General features: G+C 35.2%; 2 protein-coding genes across 2 annotated transcripts; one reads left to right on the forward strand and one right to left on the reverse strand.

The window, feature by feature from the left end:
• Positions 1-11062: 11062 nt before the first annotated feature.
• LOC110908539 (protochlorophyllide-dependent translocon component 52, chloroplastic) lies at positions 11063-13337 on the forward strand. Its single transcript, XM_022153491.2, has 7 exons — positions 11063-11659; positions 11759-11946; positions 12013-12096; positions 12169-12319; positions 12410-12604; positions 12683-12870; positions 12935-13337. Exons 1-7 carry the CDS (start codon positions 11153-11155, stop codon positions 13188-13190), a joined length of 1569 nt encoding a protein of 522 aa, XP_022009183.1. The 5' UTR covers positions 11063-11152; the 3' UTR covers positions 13191-13337.
• Positions 13338-15547: 2210 nt separating this feature from the next.
• LOC110908540 (dihydroxy-acid dehydratase, chloroplastic) lies at positions 15548-21124 on the reverse strand. Its single transcript, XM_022153492.2, has 14 exons — positions 20491-21124; positions 19790-19861; positions 19666-19713; positions 19434-19588; positions 19156-19350; positions 18956-19067; positions 18772-18841; positions 18641-18699; positions 18429-18552; positions 18266-18336; positions 17956-18057; positions 16506-16586; positions 16268-16426; positions 15548-15852 (listed from the first exon to the last, which is right to left on the reverse strand). The coding sequence occupies exons 1-14, from the start codon at positions 21037-21039 to the stop codon at positions 15802-15804; spliced, it is 1848 nt and encodes a 615-aa protein (XP_022009184.1). The 5' UTR covers positions 21040-21124; the 3' UTR covers positions 15548-15801.
• Positions 21125-23267: the final 2143 nt, after the last annotated feature.

Genomic DNA, 23267 nt, shown 5'->3' on the forward strand with positions numbered 1-23267 from the left:
ATCATGGGATGACCGGCCAAATGTATATCAACATGTGTAAAGCATCAATCCAAATTCCTAAAAAGTAAAACTGGTAACGGTTTCGACAATACTGATAATGATAATGACGCTGAATCGGTTTGGTTCGTCACACCACCGCTATGTTAACAGTACTCACTATAGCCTACTATAGCCTATGATACAAAATAAAATATAGAATACATTTCATTTTGAATACAACTTCGGTAGCAGTATTGTTGGTCAAAATCGGTATCGCCTCGCTACAGTGAGAACTTGGTAGGCTTCCGTTTGGATGGTTACATGCTATTACAACCAAAAGAGAAAACCAAAAAAACTAAAGTCGGTTGAAAGCTATAAAATAGAATACCGGTACTTGGTGTTGATATTGTTCAAATAATTCGGTTCATTTCAATAACATCTATAACAAATCATATACAAGAATACTTGTATCAAAGCTGAATTTGTGAAGACAGTATCAATTCTGGTCGTCCCAGTAAAGAAGAAAAAAAGTCAATTATATTTCACCCGTTTAGTTTTGAAAAAAAAAAACATATATTTTAGAATAAAGGAAAGGGTATCTGACGTGACTTTATACAAACAAATGAACAAAACATGAGATTGCTTTAATCACACGTTCACAACTCGATTTTGAATTTTTCTTATCTAGACATAAATATAAATAGGCACGTCGCAAGGACACATTTAGAATCTTATGAAACAATCGCATGTTAAAAGTTAGGATAGAAGAACCAAAATTCTCAAAACTAATAATAACTAGTTTTTTTGTCGCCGCGTGTTGCGGCGAAATCGAACAAATGATAATGTAAAAAAAATATGATTTGAAAATAAAGCATGTTGTTTAGAAAGCTAAACCATTAGAACGGTTTAGTTTTTTATGATACCAAATAAATACTTTATCATAAGTACAATTTCGTTTTTAACAAAACTTATAACGAAATGTTCGGAAAAAAATCAATCATAACTACGTACTTAAGTTTTAAGAAAAAAGTTATAAACGTATAATATTAAAGAAGTATCAAATTAATCGATAATATATGTTCTAAAAAGAAAAGAGAATTATTAAAAAACGGTATAGGAAATATATGGTTTTAAAAAAAAGGAAAAATAATTAAAAATATGTTATTAAAAATAAAAAATAATAAAAAGCTATATATTATTATAAAATCAAAATTACTATTCATGATCCTTCACTAACAATATATATATATATATATATATAATACTAATAATAACAACAACAACAACAACATAAAAATTCTAAGAAGAAACCAAAGAGTTGTAAATCAGGAATGAATACCTGGATCAATTCCGATGAAATCATGATTCCCATACATACGAATGAAGGACCCTTTATCACACCAAACCAAATGTACATCTACAAATCTTTTCTTGCATCAAGCATTGTTGTGCATTAGATATCCGCTACCCAACTATCAACCACAAAGGATTGAATATCGACCAGAGAGCAAGACAACTGACTAATTAAATAGACTAACATTTCAGGTAACAGTTAACAAACACATATCTGCCAGTAAAAGAATAGATGAAACTCCAACATGAATATTTGTTGAATATTTGTTAGCTGATCGATTGACATTCAACCATAACAATTGTTAAATTCTACCTAATCATTAACATCCAAGTTTTTAAACCAGCCACCAAACAATCGAACACCCATAGCTCAACATTAGGTATCATCGACCCAAAGACAATATCTACAGGGTGAAATAGGTAACCATAATTACCAAACTCGAACGGAGAACAATCAATGGGAGCATATATAGATGCAAAAACTTAAAATTCACTACCCCTAATGATAATCCATTGTCTAGCACCGAATACACGTATTCTTGTAATAATCTGGAATAGAGAGCTCCAAATCAATTGATTGACACTCCATCAAACAAATGATAGAATCGATTAAATCCAAGGGTTTAAGGGTTGAAAACATGAAATTGAGTGAAAACAAAGGGTAATGACAACAATACCCTTAATAAACCACTTGAAATGATTCAAAATAACCCTCAATTCTAAGGGTTAACAAACACTAGGTAACACTGAGACTTAGAATGCATAAATATGCAACCACATGGGCTTATGGGATCAGTTTTAGAGTTTAGGGGCTCAACATGTGTTTTCATGTAAACCGTAGGGGCTCAAACTGCACATAACTCTAAAAAATTAAAGTAAAATAAGGAAAAAATAAATATAAAAGGAATTCGAGTATGAAGGTGACTTGCACAAGAACAAGCTAATTAAACTTATTTCTATTGATAATATGAAGTTACAGAACCACAAAACCAAATGGACAGAGTTTCCCCTCTCTAGTCCAAAATGTTACAAATGACAAGACTTGACTCACTATTTATAGGCGAGCCCATTCGCTGGTACTGACTAGAACGAATGGAGATTATATGCGAATGGCACCTAGGAACGGATGGGATGCCCAGTTCGTGCAAACTGGCCATTTGTACGAACTGGCATTATCTTTACAATATCGTCTTGTCCTATACTATTAACTACGACTCGATACATTGACACTTATGAACATGATTGACGAAATCAATAGACATAATGCATTCACATTGTATTTTTCTCTCTCCATTTAATTAATTAATTTTTTTTTCTCTCTTCTGATTTCTCTCTACAATTAAAAGAATATTTAATTATATTCTCTATATTTTTTTCTCTTACAAATGACCTAACTTAATATTTGATAATTTAAAAAAAATATACAAACATTATCAAATATTGTTCAATCTAGAACACAATTAAAAATATTTAATTACATTCTCTATACATATATGTATTAGATCAATGTTTGATAAAAAGATACATGGTGAAAACAAGATGTAATAATAAACATGTGTCTAAGTCTGGTATATACCGACTTGTATACACTATGTACTTGAATAATACACAAGTGTATACCGACCTGTATACATATATGTACTTAAGTAATATACAGGTGTGTAAATCTGGTTTATACAGACCTGTGGAACAAGATGCAATAATACACAAGTGTATAAGTCTTGTATATACTGACCTGTATACACATATGTTAAAAAAACATAATTTAATTAGCTTTAATATTTAATTTTAAAAAGAACATAAGAGTTTATTTAAAAAAACATTAGCCCTTGAATCTCTTATAATTAAAATAAGGGAGAAATAATTAAAAATAAGAGAGGGCGAGAGAGAGAGAGAGTTAAGAGATGAGAAAATTAAGGAATTTAATTAAAAATACTTGGATAATGCCAATCTTACCATTTTAATCAAAAAAAATATAAAAGACCAAAATTAGTTCACTCTCAAAAAGTTGTTCACAAATGAACCTAATTATATATATATAGGAGAAGGATCTATTAGGAACCAGCTTTTATTGCAAGACCAGTGTGAACACACAAAAAATACCTAAAAAAATCTTAACAACACACAAAAAAAAATTAATATTTTTTTTATAAAAATCACTACTTTTCGTTAATAAAAAACTTTAAAAAATTAATTTTTTTTAAAATAATTTGGATACTAAAAGTAGCGATTTTTATAAAAAAAATATATTAAAAAAATTGTGTGTTTTTTAGATTTTTTTTAGGTTTTTTAGGGGGTTTAGATTTATTGTTTAGTTAGCATTTAGCTTGGGGAGGTTTAGGTTTTTGGGGGTGGGGGGTTAGATTTTTTTTTAGGTTGGGGGGAGGGGGGTGGGAGGTTGTTGGGTTTTTTTTTAGTTTTTTGTTGGTGTAGTGGGATTATTTTGTTGTGTTCACATTGGTTCTCGCGGTATATATATATATATATATATATATAGAGAGAGAGAGAGAGAGAGAGTTAGGTTAACGTACAAGAGCCTTTATCCTACGTTACGTACACGATCATATCAGCCATCAGATCTTCATCCGACATTGAAATCGCATGTTGGTTTTTTGTAACAATTTCGCATCTTGGTTTTTTAACATGCGATTTCATCAAAATTACCACATGCGAAATTGTTACAAAAAAACAACTTGCGATTTAATCAAAATTATCACATGTGATTACATCCATGCTATTTTATAACATGCGATTTCACATCGCGTACATAGCGTACGTTAAGCCATTTTGTACAATACACTTTTTTTCTATAATACATAAAAGACATATTAAGAACTACTAGAAAGAAAATAAAAATGTATTCGTATCATACATACAAAGTATTTTTACCATAAGTTATGTGTAATTCTTAAAGGGTTATTAGATTTTATCACCCCCAACTATTGGCTATTGGTCACTGCCAACCCTAACTATCACTTTGATCACTACTAGAAAACTGTATTCTTTGTGATAGCCAAATTTGTAGCAAATTTGTAGAAAATTGGTCTTATCCACGGATTTGGTACAAAAAAATTCGTGCAAAATAAAATTGTCGAAAATCACGTTAGCTACAAAACTATGACAAAATTTCCCACAAATTTTTGACAAAAATTTATCGTCACAAATGTTGCCACAAAATACCTACAAACCGTTTTTTTATGTTTTTCCTACAATTCTTCCATAATTATGCCTATTTTTGTATTTTATTTTATGATATTTTACTTTTAAAATTAATAACACTAATGAGAAAAATTATCCGTAATTAATTATGAATAATTATTTTTATTTTGCGACAAAATTCCTACAAAGTTATAAAACATTCTCTTAACATTTTGCTACAAATTTCCTACAAATAAAAATAAATTTTTTAATGTTGCGACAAATTTCCTATAACTCAAAAAATGTTTTTTTTAAGTTTTGTGACAAAATTCCTACAAACTAAAAAAACAAAATTTAAAGGTTACGACAAAATTCCTACAAACCAAGAAAAACAAAATTTAAAGGTTACAACAAAATTCCTACAAACCAACAAAAAAAATTTTTGAAGGTTGCCACAAATTTCCTACAACTCATTAAAAAAATCTTGCACCTGTTTGCTACAAATATGTGATAAACTGTAACAAATTAAATAAATTAAATAAAACTTTCTTTATGAAAAAAATGCAGCAAAAATACTATTATAATTCCAAAAATAACTGCAGCAATATTCTAAAACATTCCAAAAATATTAAAGCAACATTCCGAGACATTCCAAAAATTTTAAAACATTCCAAAACGCACAAAAAATCCTAATTAAAAGCATTCAAAACTAATCTGTTCTTTAACATTCCAATACTTAAGAAGACCAAAGTTTTTACTTATTTCCGATGCTTTTCAGCTTTTCTTCCATAAGTTTTTGCCATGCCGCTTGGTCGGCCCGCTCTTTCTCGCGCTTTTGTTGAAATTGTTCGAACCGGGATTCTATGTTTTGTCGGGCCTCCCGTTCTCTTTCTAATTCATCTTGAACTTTTTGAAGCTAAAAGTTGTACAAAAAGATATAATTAATATGTATCAACAAAAACATATAGTCAAAATTCACATATCATTTAATAGTAGTACGATATTCGAGTCGTGGTAAACCATCTAGTCATCTAGACCATTAAGTACACACGAATATGAAGTACAAAATTTTGAACAGCAAACAATTATATTGGAACTGGGAATCTCAATAGTCCTGAAAATTTTATTATAGTTACAAAAGCATGCAAGTCATTTGGCATTCGAACACCAGATTACACTATATTTTTTAAGTGAGAATTTTATATATACCCTTAAAATCAATTTATAAAGTAATGATCTCTATATCAAGGTTCTCAAGAAACTCATTCTTCCCAATATCTTAAATTTTTTTACGATATCAAAATAACATGAATAAATAATGATATCTCCTGCGAGTGGTGGGCATCATCTAACAACCCGCAAATTCTGGATGATTTTTTCCCGGTCACCAAATAATCAGGATCAGAAGATCCTATCCCAAACGTCTTGCGACCCTTGCGTTCAGGATGTAGACTCTTCCACAAAGCTAAATCATCGCATTCTATGTCCCCGTACAAGTCTTCAAGTTGTTGCGCGTACGCGACCTAAAATTTTATCAAATGAATATCTTCGGCTCGTAAAAGTGTCAGAACAATTATAAATAGAGTGAATTGCAAGTTTTGTCCTTTGTTTGTATATCAAATTTCAGGCTGGGCCCAGTCAATTTTAACTGTTAAGTGGAGGGCAAATTGGTCTTTTTTACTTATTTATTTAAAAACAAAAAATTTAAATAAATAAAAAACATACTCTCTCTCATCCCCCCCCCTCTCTCTCTCTTGTATGCTTTGACTGCAAAACCAACTGCCTCTTATTCTCGCTTCTCGTAATTAGCTGGTATGTGAGACCTAGAACCAACAAACTCAATATTATTAAAAGCCTATTGCCCTATTTCATCAACCTACCTAATGAGATAATATTTTCAAGTGCCCGCCTTCAAAAGCCGAAACAGTAACCTGAGTGTCACAAGCCAAAAGTCGAAAGAGCCGTTTTATTTACCGGCGGCCATCTACCAAAATAGTGTCGACTGGTGTTGTTGTAGTCACCAGTGACAACGGTGAGCTCCATAGCGGTGATAACGGGCGGCATGTCTTGTTAAGTCCCGAAAATCAAGATTTACAACTTACCTCGTCAGATTTGATAGTGGTCGACACCCATCTCAGTCAACAAGAACAGATCCGAGATGTAGGGTTGGTAAATTATTAAAACAATTTTCTAAATAAATAAGTCAAAAGTCCAATTTTCCCTCTACTTAAAGCATGGCATCCCGTTTATGATCTATTTTGGCAGCCGTAACCATCGCTTATTTAGACACCGTTAGTAACCCCAAGCCACTCCCATACAACTGCCAAAGAAGGGTATCTTACAGGAATCTAAGGACATCAAAGAGGGGTCTCTTACAGGAATCCTTTGTATCTTTCAGCAAGTTGTCACGGAAATTAAAACACGGGTTCGCATCCAGCAGAGTACAAATGAACTAATGGTCATCGGCTTAAACCAAATACCTTTTTCAATAACATCAGCGCTTCACTTCTGGAGGTATGCCTATCAACACGCAACCAAATAACCTTTTAAAAAATTAAAATATAAATAGTTAGAAAATAACATTACTCAACTTGTAGACAGTTAAAAGTGTGAATTCATAGAAGCGAGTTTTCTTAACATCCTTTGGTACAACCATTGCAAGCTCATTTTCAGTAGGTAGCCTAATACAGTTCTTGTTTTGAAAATGACAAACAATATACAGTTAATAATGTTAATGTATGAAAAAATAGTATTTACATGATTAAATAATATACCTAGGGATAATATCCTTAAAAACAGCTAGTAAAGACTATGAACTGCACTATTTCTGGTCATCGATCTTTATTTCTCCATCTTTGTTGGACATTAGAGACCATTTTCTAGTAAGCTCTACTTCAAGATCTCATTTTCTCCGACTCCGATTTCAAAGCCTACAATATTGTTTGTCATCTACCATCGGAAGCTATCAAAAACCCCAGATCCATCGATCCCACCTTCAATAATGATGATGAAGGAAAGAAAGAATTAAGCTCGTTGTTCATTCTATTTTATTTTTAGTATTTTGGTGGTGAATCCTACTTTCGGTTCAACCATCGATCTCACAGTCATGATTTGAAAAAAATTAAGCTATCAAAAACCCCAGACCCATCGATCTCACAGTCACGATTTGAAGAAATTTATAACCTTTTTTTGTTTATTTTACATTGATTAATGATGGGTACATCTGAATTTCAACTATTTTACATTGGAAGTTGGGCAGCACTGGTGGTGGGGGTGAGATAGTGGTGGGGTGAGACGGTGGTGGTGGGTGTTTGGAGGTGGCGGTAGTGCGATGGTGGTGGCAGTGGTGGGGATGATGGCGGAGCAGTGGTGGGGATGGTGGTGTGCGATGGTGTTTAGAGAGAGAAGACACTTGTACTGATGTGCATAGAAAACTTGTACTTTGTGTGTAAATGACCAAATTACCCTCATAGTTAACAGAATTGGTGGATGTAGTTAGAAATTTGGACTCAAATGGTTAAAGAAAATGCTTATGGGGACTCATGTCGTTAAACTTTTTGCTTTTGGACTCAAGTGGTTAAAACTCATAAAACACAGGGACTCAAATAGTAATTTACCCTTATTTATTTTGTTAACATCTATAAATAACAAATAAATAATGGTTTTTATACGAAATCTGTAGCAAGTGGGATTAGTTTGCTACAAACTTTTGACAAATCTAACACTTTATTTTTTAAAATTATTTATTTTTCCAAAATTTACAAACAACAAATAAATAATTGTTTTTGTAGGAAATCTGTAGCAAGTGGGATTAGTTTGCTACAAATTTTTGACAAATCTAACACTTTATTTTTTAAAATTATTTATTTTTCTAAAATTGATAAATACCAAATAAAATAACTTTTTTTGTAGGAAATCTGTGGTAAATGGTGTTAGTTTACTACAAATTTACGACAAATTTAACATTTTTATTTTTAAATTATTTATTTTGTTAACATTTATATATAACAAATAAATAATGGTTTTTGTAGGAAATCTGTAGCAAGTGGGTTAGTTTGCTACAAACTTTTGACAAATCGAACACTTTATTTTTTAAAATAAAATTATTTATTTTTCTAAAATTTATAAATAACAAATAAATAATGGTTTTTGTAGGAAATCTGTAGCAAGTGGGATTAGTTTGCTACAAACTTTTGACAAATCTAACAATTTATTTTTTAAAATTATTTATTTTTCCAAAATTTATAAATAAGAAATAAATAATTGTTTTTGTAGGAAATCTGTAGCAAGTGGGATTAATTTGCTACAATTTTTTGACAAATCTAACACTTTATTTTTTAAAATTATTTATTTTTCTAAAATTGATAAATAACAAATAAAATAACTTTTTTGTAGAAAATCTGTGGTAAATGGTGTTAGTTTGCTACAAATTTACGACAAATTTAACATTTTTATTTTTAAATTAGTTATTTTGTTAACATTTATAAATAACAAATAAATAATGGTTTTTGTAGGAAATCTGTAGCAAGTGGGATTAGTTTGCTACAAACTTTTGACAAATCTAACACTTTATTTTTTAAAATTATTTATTTTTCTAACATTTATAAATTACAAATAAATAATGGTTTTTGTAGGAAATCTGTAGCAAGTGTGATTAGTTTACTACAAATTTTTGACAAATCTAACACTTTATTTTTTAAAATTATTTATTTTTCTAAAATTGATAAATAACAAATAAAATAACTTTTTTTATAGGAAATTTGTAGTAAATGGTGTTAGTTTGCTACAAATGTTCGACAAATTTGACATTTTATTTTAAAATTATTTATTTTTCTAAAAATGAATAATTTCAAATGAATTAAGTTTTTTTGTAGGAAATTCGTAGCAACTAATGTCAATTTGCTACCAATTTCCGACAAATTTAAATTTTTTTCTTTAAATTATTTACTTTTCAAAAATTAACAAATGATTAACTTTTTTTGTCGAAAATATATAGCAAACGGTATCAATTTGTTACAACTTTCCGACAAATTTAGAAATTTTATTTTTTTAATTATTTATTTTATTGTGGTTACAAATTATATAAACTTTTAGTTTATTTTGTCTGAATTTTGTCGAAAAGCTAACAAATGTTGTGACGAAATTGCTACAAATGATTTTTGTGTAGAAATTTGGTTGGAAAATTTTAGAAAAAATTTAGGTTTTTTTAGGTTTTCTTTTTTGTTAGCAAACCGTACAAAATTTGTAACAAAATTTGAGTTGTGGGAAATTAGTGGGAAATTTTTATAGGAAAATATATAGTTTTCTAGTAGTGGATGTCTGTCACCTTCAACTTAACACTTACTGTGTTCTGTCACCACGTCGTTAACTGATCACTAACTTTTGATCATCTTACTATACACTTTTTGGGGTGTCATAGGAATCTTGGGAAGGTTTTAGGGATCTTAGCACACCCACAAAAGTATAGTAACATGATCAAAAGTTATTGATTTGGTGACAGAACACACTAAGTGTTAAGTTGAGGGTGGCGGACGTCAAAGTGATAGTTGAGAGTGGCGGCTACCAATGTCCAATAGTTAAGGGTGATAAAATCCAATAACTCATTATTAAAACCTAGCTTCTATACATACATTTAAGAAATTCAATATATTGTAATTGTGTGTGTCGGTTCTTTCGCATAGGTACTGTTCGTCATGTAATATGTGAAATCAATTACTCCAAATGATTTTTCTTTTAATAGCAAATTTTTATTTCAATCCGCCTCTGGCAGGTTAAACCTTTAATCTCAAGAAAAGTAACACTTTAACTGCGTTGGCTCTCTTATTTGGGCTCAATCCTCCATCACCTACAAGTGATTTAAGCATTAATGTAGAAGTCAAGTATGAATGTGGAAGTCAAACATGCTGATTAAATATGAATTTAATTTAAACTTATCCTATAATTCCCTATAGTTTAAGTAAATTTACAATTTAACGTTACATGTATTTTTTCTGACTTTTGTGACGAATCTTGGCTCTAGTCTCTAGATATATTTTCTTTTCTTTATAACTTTTAATATATAATATTTTAAAAAAAAAACTCTTATTATACAGTTGCGATGAGATTATACGCTTCGGTGTAAATTTCATTCAAACAAGAGTTTGGTGTAATAATGTGCAAGTAGTAGGAGCACAGATGTACAAGCTGTCATAGCTACTTCAAATTTTTATATTTATTTTCTTTTCTTTCTACTTTGAAAATATGTTATCATATATTTTTATTACGACGTAACTGTGGGGTGAATACTAATGCATAAGTCGTCGAAAATGAATATTGCCAATTACAACACCTCTGCGCACCTCACGGGGTCATTGACAAATTAGTCATTATATACCAATCCGGTTTTAATAACATGTTTGATATATACCACCATGATAGTTTTGACACGAACGTTAATAATTAATATTACCGTGTTGCATGTTTTGTTAAGAACGTGAAAGCTCCAAGCAAGTAACAGTTCTATAGACCCTACCAATAATTGCAATATTACTGCTGGACTGGGTTCATTGAAAACATGTCGAAACTGTAGAAGACATTGTCGCTCTCATACACTGAAGTTAAATGCAATAATTCACAGAAGGCATTGCATTCCCAGTATTTACATGCAAATCCCATCAAATTCACAAAAGATAAACCATCTGCCATGGAAGCTCTAACAACTGTCATGTCTATTGCTCCACCTTCACTTATCAGAAATCACTTGTCCAAACCCATTTTCCGTCAGAAAAATCTCAAATCACCCTTTCGCAGCTTAACCGAATTTCCAAGATCCAAATTCACTAAGTTTACTGCCATTTCTCCATCGGTTTCAACCGAACCAACATCCCCATTTGAAGAAAAAACCGGAAGCCATGATCAGGATGAGAAATTTGACTGGTTTTCTAACTGGTATCCACTCATGCCTGTGTGTGATTTGGACAAGAGGGCTCCCTGTGGGAAGAAGGTGATGGGCCTGGATGTTGTCGTGTGGTGGGATAAGAACGAGAATGAATGGAGGGTGTTTGACGATCGTTGTCCGCATAGATTGGCTCCACTTTCAGAAGGAAGGATTGATCAATGGGGTAGGTTGCAGTGTGTGTACCATGGCTGGTGTTTTGGTGGCTCTGGTGACTGCAAGTTTATTCCTCAAGCTCCCGGTGATGGTCCTCCGGTAAATTAGCCTTCATGGGATAATTTTTCCAATGATTTTTTTATACATGGATGTTGCATTTTGATTTTATTGATAAAATGGCAAACAATATTCCTGTAGGTTCATTCTTTCCCGAAAGCGTGTGCTACTGTTTATCCAAGCACCGTGCAAAACGGAATTGTTTGGTTCTGGCCAAGCACCGATCCAAAATACAAAGATATCCTCACCAAGAAGAAGCCACCATACATCCCTGAACTTGATGATCCTTCAATTTCCTTTCAGATGTTCAACAGAGATATACCATACGGGTAAGATCCAATCACATTTTGCTTCAAAATCATTATAAAAAATCATGGTTTTGTTGATACTTATAGGTACGAAGTCCTGATCGAAAATCTCATGGATCCTTCTCATATTCCATATGCACATCATGGGATATTGAAAGCACCACAACCAAGATAAGTATTTATGCAATCAAATAAATTTATCGTATTCTTGATAATCACTGTCCTAACACAAGTTTAGTGCACTGTTAAGCTTGATCGTGAAGGGGGTACACCCATGGATTTTAACATACAAAAACTAGACAAAAGTGGTTTTACTACAACCAAGCAGCAAGATTGTAAATGGAACTTTGTTTCTCCTTGTTTGTTTCATCTAAAAGACCCAGGTAGCACACAGGTAAAAACTTAACTTTGTAAGTAACCGCGTAACCCACATGAATGTATAATTTTCACAAGAGCTACCTGGTAATTCATTCCTTTATTTCAGTTGATACAGGGAAAATTAGCAAAAAAGCCACCTGGAGAAGGCATTGTGATTGTTTTATGTATTCCAGTGAGCCCGGGTAACAGCAGATTGATAGCTATTCTACCTAGAACCTTTTGGGTATTTAATTCCAGATGGGTTAACCATATGATCCAGAATTTGATTATTGATTCAGATTTGTATCTGCTTCGTGTTCAGGTAAAACTATCCCAATTCATTATGCTTTCGATTCAAAATGTCATATTCGAGTTTTCTTAAAGATTATGCAACTTTTAGGAGGAGAAATTGATGGAAGCAGGTCCTTTAAATTGGCAAAAAGCATGTTTTGTGCCAACCAAAGCAGATACTATGGTGACTCTATATAGAACTTGGCTAAAGAAATATGCAGGTGGGCAAGTCGATTGGGGGACCGACGTTAATGGAGCTCTTCCACCCATCCCTCCTAGAGAACAACTCATGGACAGGTTATTTGCGTAAATTCTAACCACATTGAGGTTTATTTGCTTTTTGACTGGTTTGTTTGCTTAGGTACTGGAGCCATGTGGTGAACTGCAGCTGCTGCACTGGTGCATATAAAGGTTTTAATGCACTCAAGATATCTCTTCAGGTGTTTTCAGTTGCATTAGTGGCTATTATGGCTGCAACCAAACAAGGGATGATACCGGTTGCCGCAAGAAATACACTTGCAGTTGCTGCAATTTTGTGTTTTATGGGGTCGAAATGGCTGTCACATTTCATTTACAAAAACTTCCATTTTCATGACTACAATCACGCCTTTAAATGAGGTTTTTTTTTTTTACCTCCTTTAGTTCACATTTAATAATCATGTTGTATTCGTCGAGGGATAAGTCGAAGTATGTGTGTGGTACCGAATAATTGTGTTGATTGTTATAGCCTGGTTTGTTATGTTATTACGTTGTAATTTTGCCTATTTATAGGCCTCTGTACCTCGATATATAATATAAGCTTTTAATAAACTGTAAGCTTCTGTGTGTTCCATAACTCCAGCATTGTGGTATCAGAGTTATGGATAGTTCAAGTGATACCTGTCAAGTGAGTGTAGAGGGGACTAAAGAAGTCGAATGAGGATGTAATTAGCCACCACGATTGAAGGACTGTGTTGGCATAGCGTGGGTCGCTAGATTTTTTGATGATGAAGATGTGTTGTCCTCGATTATTCTACAAAGGTAGAGGCTGCTGCAGTTGTCGTTAACTTCATTGTAATTAGTATTATTAATTATTTGATTTTATTAGTAGTATTAACTTACTATTTTTATAAATGTGTACGTTTATGTATGTGTATGTATTTAAATTTGTATGTGTATGTTAATGTCTATGTATATGTATATGTGTGTCTATGTATGTATGTGTGTGTCTGTGTGTGTGTGTTCGACAAAGCTCATTTTTTAATTCTAGTTATTTATTAAAATTTAGATCCTTCGTTTCGATGATGTTGAAACAATGGTTAACACAGAAGGATAACCAAGGGGGTCGTTTCACTTATGGGGTTCAACCTCTTCTCTTGCTCGTATCAAAGGCCCGAGATCTGCAAAACAGTAAACACCGTTAGTCTCGTTAAGAGGGGAAAGGGGGGTTTTCCCTCTTAACCAGGCTCCGGCGTGAGAATAAGTACTGCTCTGAGATGAATAAAACAGTGTGTGTATAGAGTGAGTAAAGAGAGCCAAGATCCTTGACCTGAATGATGAAGGGTCCTATTTATAGCCGGATGGTGAAGAAGGAGGAAGCAGCTGTGCCAGCTGTGGGTGTGCGCCAGCTGTCCGACCAAGGGGAATATCCTCTTGGTCTGCTCTGTCGCGAAGGGTGTAGTGGTACACGTGGCGTCCTTCTATTCGCTTACGCTGGATATCTCGTACTGGTTGCGTCAGACTTGCTCCCTGGATTGTCGCAGGCCTATGTGGCCTTCTCTCAATGGTGACACGTGTTGTCCTTTATGTTGGACGAATCATCTTTGATGCCAGCTATGGACCGCCTAGACGTCTTCTGAAAGCTTCTAGAAGGTCTTGGTGACATGGATGCCTTGTGTGCACAAAAAGTGGTGTGGTCCCTGCCATGTAGGCAGGGAATTGGGACCATACCTCTTCAAGTCCCCCCAGTCCAGTGTGCCTTCTAGTTGAGTTGATCGTCTAGGAGGGATTCTGGACTTATGAGAGTTGTGGTTTCTATGCATCGCGTTGGAGTTGGTGAATATAAAGTGAGCCAAGTGGACGCATGCCGCATGGGTTTTGGCCCTTTGAAAAAAGTGAGCCAAATGGACGCATGCCGCATGGGTTTTGGCCCTTTGAAAAAACTGAGCCAAATGGACGCATGCCGCATGGGTTTTGGCCCTCTTGTGCTTTCTTCTGTTGGAACAATGGTTAACACAGAAGGATAACCAAGGGGACGCATGCCGCACCTCACCCCATTGAGCGATGCCGCCAGCGATAAATTATTATTTTTTTAATGCATAAAACAAGTGCCTAAGTTTTAATTCAAAACAAGTTCATACTCTAATATATTTTAAATGCTTTTAGCTTTTCAGAATAAGACATGTGTAATTTATATTTCGGGTTTGGTATATATGTAATTCAGGTTAAAAATAAGAAACACGTAATTTTCTCTATTTCTCAAGGGTGATTCTCAACAGGTGAACACCGCAGCCACCCCCTGGTGATTCTAGGATACTTGGGCAGAATTAACATGGCAGGGTCGGATTGGACGGAGCTAGGGTAGTACCCTTGGGTGCCCCTTCCACCCTTAATGTTGAAATAGAAGCTATATTCATTCTCGATGATGCGGAAAAGAACGAGCACTATGGTGTCCTAAGATGGATCTTAATACATATTCTGTTGACTTTTTAGAAAGTCAAATCACACTCAAAGATTTCCTAGTCCATGTTACTAGGTGTGCTACTCATTGGCAGGAAATATAGGTGTTCAAAGTTCAAATACAGAAATAAAACAGTAATAAGATGGCTACATAAGGAATATATTAGGATCAATAAGGATATGTAAAAACATTTAAAAGTGGAATATGTTGCTCGTTGTTATCAGCTCATTTACAACCGAGTCGATTTATAACTTGCCAACCCATTTACGACTTTTAAAGCTTATTTTGCAAAGTATTATCTTCTCTCCTGCATTCTTATTACCAAAAGAATATCATACGGCGAAAATCTTGGATAATCACATGTGCTAACGTCCGACTACCAAGAATCTTGCATAATGTAAATATTGGTACAAGCCAATAAAAAGCAAAAGAAAAACTAGATTGTATAAAGATTAAACAGAAGCTCATATCGATACACTAAGAATCTGCAGTGACAAAACTGTGGTCGTGTGCCATCACCATTCAAGCTTTTGCCTGTTCTCTATACGTCTAATCTTGACTCACTTTGGCTACTCATCAGTTACACATCCATTCGAAGCAGATTGCACGTTCTTGATGTACTGAGAATTCGTAAATAAATTCAGATTTCAGAACAATCACTACCTTTTGACTTTTCAGGTCAACCCAGTATTTCTCAAGTTCATTATAATTCAAAGTTTGTATACATGCGCGTGCACACATATATACAGGCCAGTTATTGTACAAATTGCCTTAACGTACGCTGTGTACGTGATGTAGGATCAACATGCGATTGTTTTTAACATGCGATCTTTGGTTTTTTTCAACATGCGAAATTTCCTTTCTGGGGTTATAACATGCAAACTTGCCATAGCATACGCTTCGTACGTTAAGGCATTTTGTACGATACACTTTTTCTATATACATATCGGGTATCTTATACTTCTTTGCATTAAAGAAGATTTTAAAACGTGAAAGCTGGTCAAACTCAAAATTGACTTTTATTTTGATACAAACCTTGTAAAGAACCCCTCTGTTGGCCTTGTATGCAGGGGCGGTCCATGTCTTTCTTCGCTCCTCAAGCTCTTTGTCAGTTAAATCAACGTCCATTCTTCTCTTGGTGATGTCGATGGTGATTATATCTCCATTCTCGATTAGTCCAATCGGACCACCTTCCTGCAAACACATTGAAATCCCAAATTAAACACATGTTTGATGTATCAACTCTAGTTCAGTTGCTTCTTTTTTTCAAGACCTGTGCTTCGGGGCATATGTGTCCAACAACGTATCCATGTGAACCACCTGAAAATCTTCCGTCAGTCAACAACGCAACTTCCTGCAAGATGATATGAAAGAAAGTATCAGAAAAATTCTAGAAAGTTCAAAATGAAAACAATCATCGTCTTACGCTGTTTTGAACCAAACCCGATAGGCGAAAGAGAAAAATTTAAAATTAAATGGTTTCACGTTCTATATATACATAAAATGCTATTTTGTCAGCATCAACCAACTTTGGCCCCTCAACTTTGGTAGTAAATTTTAAAATTAAATGGTTTGACGTTCTCTATATACTTAAAATGCTATTTTGTCAGCATCAACCAACTTTGGCCCCTCAACTTTGGTGATAACATATTTAGCCCTTCAACTTTAATAATAATATGTTTAGCCTCACAACTTTTGTCAACATCAACCAACTTTGGTCCCTCAACTTTGGTAATGACATATTTGGCCGCTCAACTTTGGTAATGACATACTTATCCCCTCAACTTTTAGAATGACACGTTAGCCCCTCAACTTTGGTAATCGCATACTTAGCCCCTCAACTTTAGTAATGACATGTTAGCCCCTCAACTTTAATAATGACATGTTAGCCCCTCAACTTTGATAAGGTTTCTTTTTTTAATTTTCATTATATACCCCACGGTTATCAAAAGCGCTCGCTTTTCCCGCCTAGGCGACATTTTTGGGAGAGTCCACCTTCCTGCGCTTTTCCCTCCTAGGTAAAATAAGCCACGTGTTTTTTTTAGAAATCCTATCTTATATATATATATATACCAGATTACAGATATTTATCTGTTTTTTTTAAATCATATCAAATCTTATTACTTATATATATATATATATATATTTAAAATATATATTTGAATTTTCAACAATATTCTGATAAACGTTCACAATAATCTTCTGCTCTTTTTTTGGCCCGCAAAACATACAATAATCATCTAGGTATTTTTCAACTTTATGAGGATTCTGCAATATATTCAACCATTCTCACTTCTAACAAATTATTTATTATTTAATTCTTATGTATTTATCATTTAAATTTTTATTCATATTCTCCAAGACAATTTGGTTTTGGGATATTTTGGTGATTCATAATGATTTTGGTTTTATCATAAGGATTATGGTATTTGAATACTTTTGGAATTTGAAGAAAGTGTTCGTTCAATACATAATATTATTTTTTATGTTTTTATTTACTTGCGCTTTTTTTCTCAGGACCGCGCTTTTTTTGCGCTTCTAGCCTAGGAGACAGGCGAGGCCTATGTGCCTGGAGTGCGCCTAGCGCATTTGATAGCTATGATTTACCCTTACACTTTATTATAGTTACTAATACTATTGAGACCTTTGCTTATTTTTATCTACGCTTCAAACCTGCTGCAGAGCGTGGGTGGTAACCCACTAGTTAAAAATAAAATATGTACCTTTCCGAGACCAGCTCCCATTATCGCACTTGTTGGTGTCAACATTTCCGGCATACCAGGTCCCCCTTTAGGCCCTTCACCTCTAATAACAACTACCTTCCCCTGAAACAGATCTCTAAAAGTGAAAACCGGATAACGCGTACGAAAATACTATAAACGTAACTCCACAAACACAGCTTCCTAAAAAAATAACCACTAAGTTAAACCGCCACAAGAAAGTTAATTAGCGTTTATCATTATCAACCACTTTTCAAAATCAAAACCCGGCTCCATTTTCGGTGCATGAAAGAACAATGTGGCCAACATATACCTTAAAACTTGACGGGTCCTCGGAGATAGCTGCAATCATGGACTCCTCCCCCTCAAACACGAGTGCAGGACCTAAAGAACGTTTTTCAAATTACAAAATCAAAAATTACGCCCCAAAACCGAAGTCAGGAGAACGAAACATCAAAAGTCATGTAAAAAAGTACCAGAGAAATATAACCCTTCTTTTCCTGTGATTTTCGCCACAGAACCATTCGGTGCAAGATTTCCATATAATATCTGAATGTGACCGGTTTCCTTTATGGGGTTTGTTGGTGGTCTTATTATTTGCTGAGAAATTATAAAAAAAAGTTCTTATTTTTTTGGCTTAAATATCTGTAATTTTGATAGTTAGGGGGCAAATAAAACGCTGAATTACCTGCCCTTCAGACAAAGGAGGAAATAGTTTTGCATTTTCTGCAAGTGTCTTCCCGGTGACTGAAAAATATCAAGAAAATATTAAATATACTGCTAATGCATAAAAACTAAAAGCGCCTTTATCATGCTTACCAGTAATACAATCTCCGTCTAAATACCCGAGCTCTAAAAGGTAGCGTAGGACTGCAGGTGTTCCTCCAATCTAAACCAATCCAAAACAAAGAATATTGAAATCACAAGGAAAAGAATATTACCCGCTTGACCCGTTCCCGCCCCGCCCTTTTTGCCAATTCTAACATGAAAGAACACTTCAGACCTTATGTACGTCTTCCATGACATATTTCCCACTAGGCTTAAGATCCGCAAGAAACGGTATCTCGTCACTGACTTTTTGGAAATCATCAAGAGTCAAGCTCAAACCAACCGACCTGGAAATAAATCCACGTTAAAATATTTTTCCATACAAAATGTAACTAATATTTTTACGAGAAACATCCAGCTCTATGAGCCACCCACCTTGCTATTGCAATCAAGTGCAAAACCGCATTCGTTGACCCACCAAGGGCCATAACTGTAACCATCGCGTTACGCAAAGATTTTTCAGTTATGATATCCTTTGGCTTCAAATCCATTTTAATCAAATCGAGAAGGTATTTTCCAGCTAAACGACATTCATCCAACTTTAATGGATCTTCAGCAGGTGTTGAAGAGCTTTTGGAAACATAGAATAGATTATAGATCAGTCAATAAGTCAACAAGTCAAACAAGAAATTAAAACGGACAAAATTCTCTACCTGTATGGTAGTGACATTCCCATTGCTTCAATGGCAGAAGCCATCGTATTTGCAGTATACATTCCACCGCATGCCCCTGCCCCTGGGCACGAATTTTTAAGAACGTTTATTCTTTGATCATCGTTTATGGAACCACTTACATATTCTCCATAAACCTGTGACCGGGGTAGAATTTAGAAAACAATATAATATAATTTTAATTTCTCAAAATTAAAAAGTATAAGAAAGGTACCTGGAAAGCCGATACTATGTCGAATGTATGGCCTTCAAAGTGACCGGGCTGCACACATAAACACTAATCAGTTAACCAAACGAAATTATACCATTGAACGTTAGCAAAAGAGAATGGTTTAAACCTTAATGGTTCCACCGTAGATCATTATGCTTGGCCGGTTCAGGCGCCCCATTGCCATAATCGTACCTGGCATCTGATAATGCAAAATTTTAGGCAAATTAATCATGATTAATTAACAGAAACCTGTGCTGACATAAACTAAAGATAAGAAAGCAACAAAACAGAGCAAACATTCTTTACAACTTTATTTCTAATTTAGGGGTGTAAATCATGTCAGGTTGGCGAGTCAAAGACCCAAACACGACACATATATTTATTTTGTATCAAAAACATCAACCTAGCGCACAGACACTTAAAACTGTGTAACCCGAACAAGACCGGTTTAACCCATTCATCTAAACATGTCAAACGGTTGACCGGTAATAGTCAAGATGCAAACGTGTTAATCGGATTGAGTAGAGCGACCAATCTAATTCAACAGGTTGGCAGGTCGACCAGTTTAATTAAACTCTTTAAACAAGTCAACCAGAACACGACCCGTTTATTAAACGAGTTAGATTCAAACCAAAATATGTTCATCCTCTCAACCAAGTAAAACATACATGAATCAAGCTCCAATTGAAACAAAAGAGGCTAATTTCAACAACCAAAAGCAAACTTCCTCAATACATAAAGCTAGAAACATTCATAATAAAACCATACCAATTAATTAAATAATCATACCAACTACATATTAATAAAATATTAAAAAAAAAAACTTACATTCTTATCACAGCCAGGAATAGAAATATTCCCATCATACCATTGAGCAGACATGACAGTCTCAATACTATCAGCAATCAAATCTCTAGACTGAAGACTATAACACATGCCTCTAGTCCCCATAGAAATGGCATCACTAACACCAATGGTATTAAACCTGAACCCAATCATCCCAGCTTCTTGAACCCCTTCTTTGACAGCCTCAGAAAGGTTCAACAAATGCATGTTACAAGTGTTACCTTCATACCAAACAGAAGATATCCCAATTTGGGGCTTACTTAAATCATCATCTGACAGACCCACACCGTATAAAACAGCTTGAGATGCGCCCTGTGACTTGGGTTCGGTGATTCTGGAGCTGTATTTGTTGAGTTTTGGAGATGGGTCTGTTGTGGTGGTTAGGGGTGGTGATGGGGTGGTGGTGGTTTCGGTGGTGGCTCGGACGGAGAGTGAGTAGGGTTTATGGGTTTGGGTGTGGTGGGTTCGGAAAGATGTGGGTGGGAGAATGGTGGTGTGGTTAGGGAGTGTGGAGAGTAGTGAGGCTTGCATTGTGGTGGATTGGGGAGGATGGTGGCGGCGGCGGTGGTGGCGGGTTGGTGGGAAGATATGATTGGAGTCGAAAATGTGGAGAAAGGCACTTTATTAGTGCTTTTTATGATCAAGACATGATCTCTATTAAGGCCATGTGTAGTCATAAAGCCCCCAAAGGGGCGTTATGCGCCATATGGCATGCCACGTCATCCCGGGGCTTTATGGGGCTTGAGGCCGTAGTCATAAAGCCCTACCTCATCATAACCAAAGTGTAAAATGCAGGGACCAAAGTGTAAAATGCAGGGACCAAAGTGTTTTAATGCAGGGACCAAATTGTAAAATGCAGGGACCAAAGTGGAAAATGGAGAACAAATCCCCACCTTCTCGCGCCGCTATACATTTCGCGCTGCCCAAAATTTTTCACACATGGCGCCGGGGGGGGGGGGGGGGGCGGTGTGCAGGGCTCCATACCGGCGCTATGTTGTTGGTCGCGCCCCATTACATGTGGGCTAAGTGTGTGGTTTTTTTTTTTTTTTTAAAGTGGGGTTAGCTCACTTGGTAGAGGCTCTTGCCTCTTAGGGGACTAGGGGTGGTTCACTAGTGATAGAATTTATCACTCACAAGCACCAATCAAGTTTCGCCATGTCATTGACCATTTTTCCATCACTCACAACCATTTTTAGTGGGGGTGGTCATCACTCATCACCACACCCAACAATTTCCCCCCAACCAATAATTCCTCTCACAAACCCAAACTATCACGCGTTAATTTTTCCACGCGTTAAACTTTGAAACAAGCCATCACTCGTTATGTTATATGGTGGCGGTCGAGTTCAACGCGTTATAAACAATTGCGTTATACTATCACGGAACTTTTGAAGACCGCCCCGGGTCCCCTTAGTGGGAGGTTTTGGCTTCAATCCCAAGCAAGGGTGAGTTATTTGTAAATATAAGAGTTTGGGATAGTAACGTTAGCCATTCAAAAAAAATGTGGTTTTTTCAAAATTTTCCATCAAACAAGCCCAATATCGCCGCACCCCCACCCTTGGGGCGTGTTTCGGCGTTTTTTGCGAAAAAAAACTTGTCCAGCGTGATTTAAAACACGCCAAAATTGCAAATTGTTGGACAATCAGATAACACCATGTGGGTTTAAAGAGATGGAGATAGCCGTAATTTTTGCCGGATTCGAGTGGGTTTAGGCTTTGTGGTCTGCCGGATTTCTTGCCGATTTTTTGCCGGTCAAACGAAGAGAATAAAGACAAACAGAAAACGACAAGGGACACGGGGCCGTGTCACCTCAGCATGGGTCGTGGTCAACTGTCAAATTTGCATATCTGGGTTCGTATAACAAGTATAGGGGCCACGGGGTTGTATCGTTGACACACGGGGTCGTGTGTGCAGAAGAGCTGACAAGAGCATTAATTGAAGACAAAGAAGATGAAGGACACGGGGACGTACCCACCAGGCATGGGGCCGTGTGAGACTCTTGTTTCCAACTATAAATAGAGGTGATTGGCTCACTTGCAAATCATCCCTTGGCAAACCATTTCTCTCACTTCCACCACCACAACACCAACATCTTCCACCACTTTAGTTAGAGTTAGAGTAGCCTCATGTAACAACCCACTTTTTGGAAAGTCAAAGTACAAGTCAAAGTCAAAGGAAGAAAAGATTGCTAATTGCGATCTGTCACTCCTTGCTTGACCATCAAACCGTACTTTTAACTTGTAATCGAATTATATTATTTGTTCGTTTTTGTTGTATTATGTGGAGTATCTATTAATAATCGAGGTTTAAACCGTACTTTTAACTTGTAATCGACTTATCGCTATCGCATTCGCAACTCGAATTATGTGTTCTGGATATTGTTTTACGTGTGTGTGCTATTATGTGTTACTTGTGCATGTTATGTTTATGTTGAGGTGGTTAATCACAATCGCAATCGCAATTCTATCGCATCGCAATCTAAATCGCAAACGCTAAACGCAAGTTATGTATAGTGATTGTATGTTAGATATAGTAGTTGGGTTATTTGTGTAACTAACGGTTAATACTATCGCATCGCTCACTCGAATCACATCGCAACGCTCAACACGCGAATTGAATCGAAACGACAAAACTCAACGCGCCGGACACCTGGATCGAGTGGCCAACCGATCGAGTGGCCATCCGATCGGTGACCAATCCGACACTCAGGCACTTTCCTCTTTTGGAAACCCTATAAATACCCTCCTGTCACATCATTT

The sequence above is a fragment of the Helianthus annuus genome, chromosome 14 (genome assembly GCF_002127325.2).
Source record: "Helianthus annuus cultivar XRQ/B chromosome 14, HanXRQr2.0-SUNRISE, whole genome shotgun sequence".
NCBI classification, from domain to species: domain Eukaryota; kingdom Viridiplantae; phylum Streptophyta; class Magnoliopsida; order Asterales; family Asteraceae; genus Helianthus; species Helianthus annuus.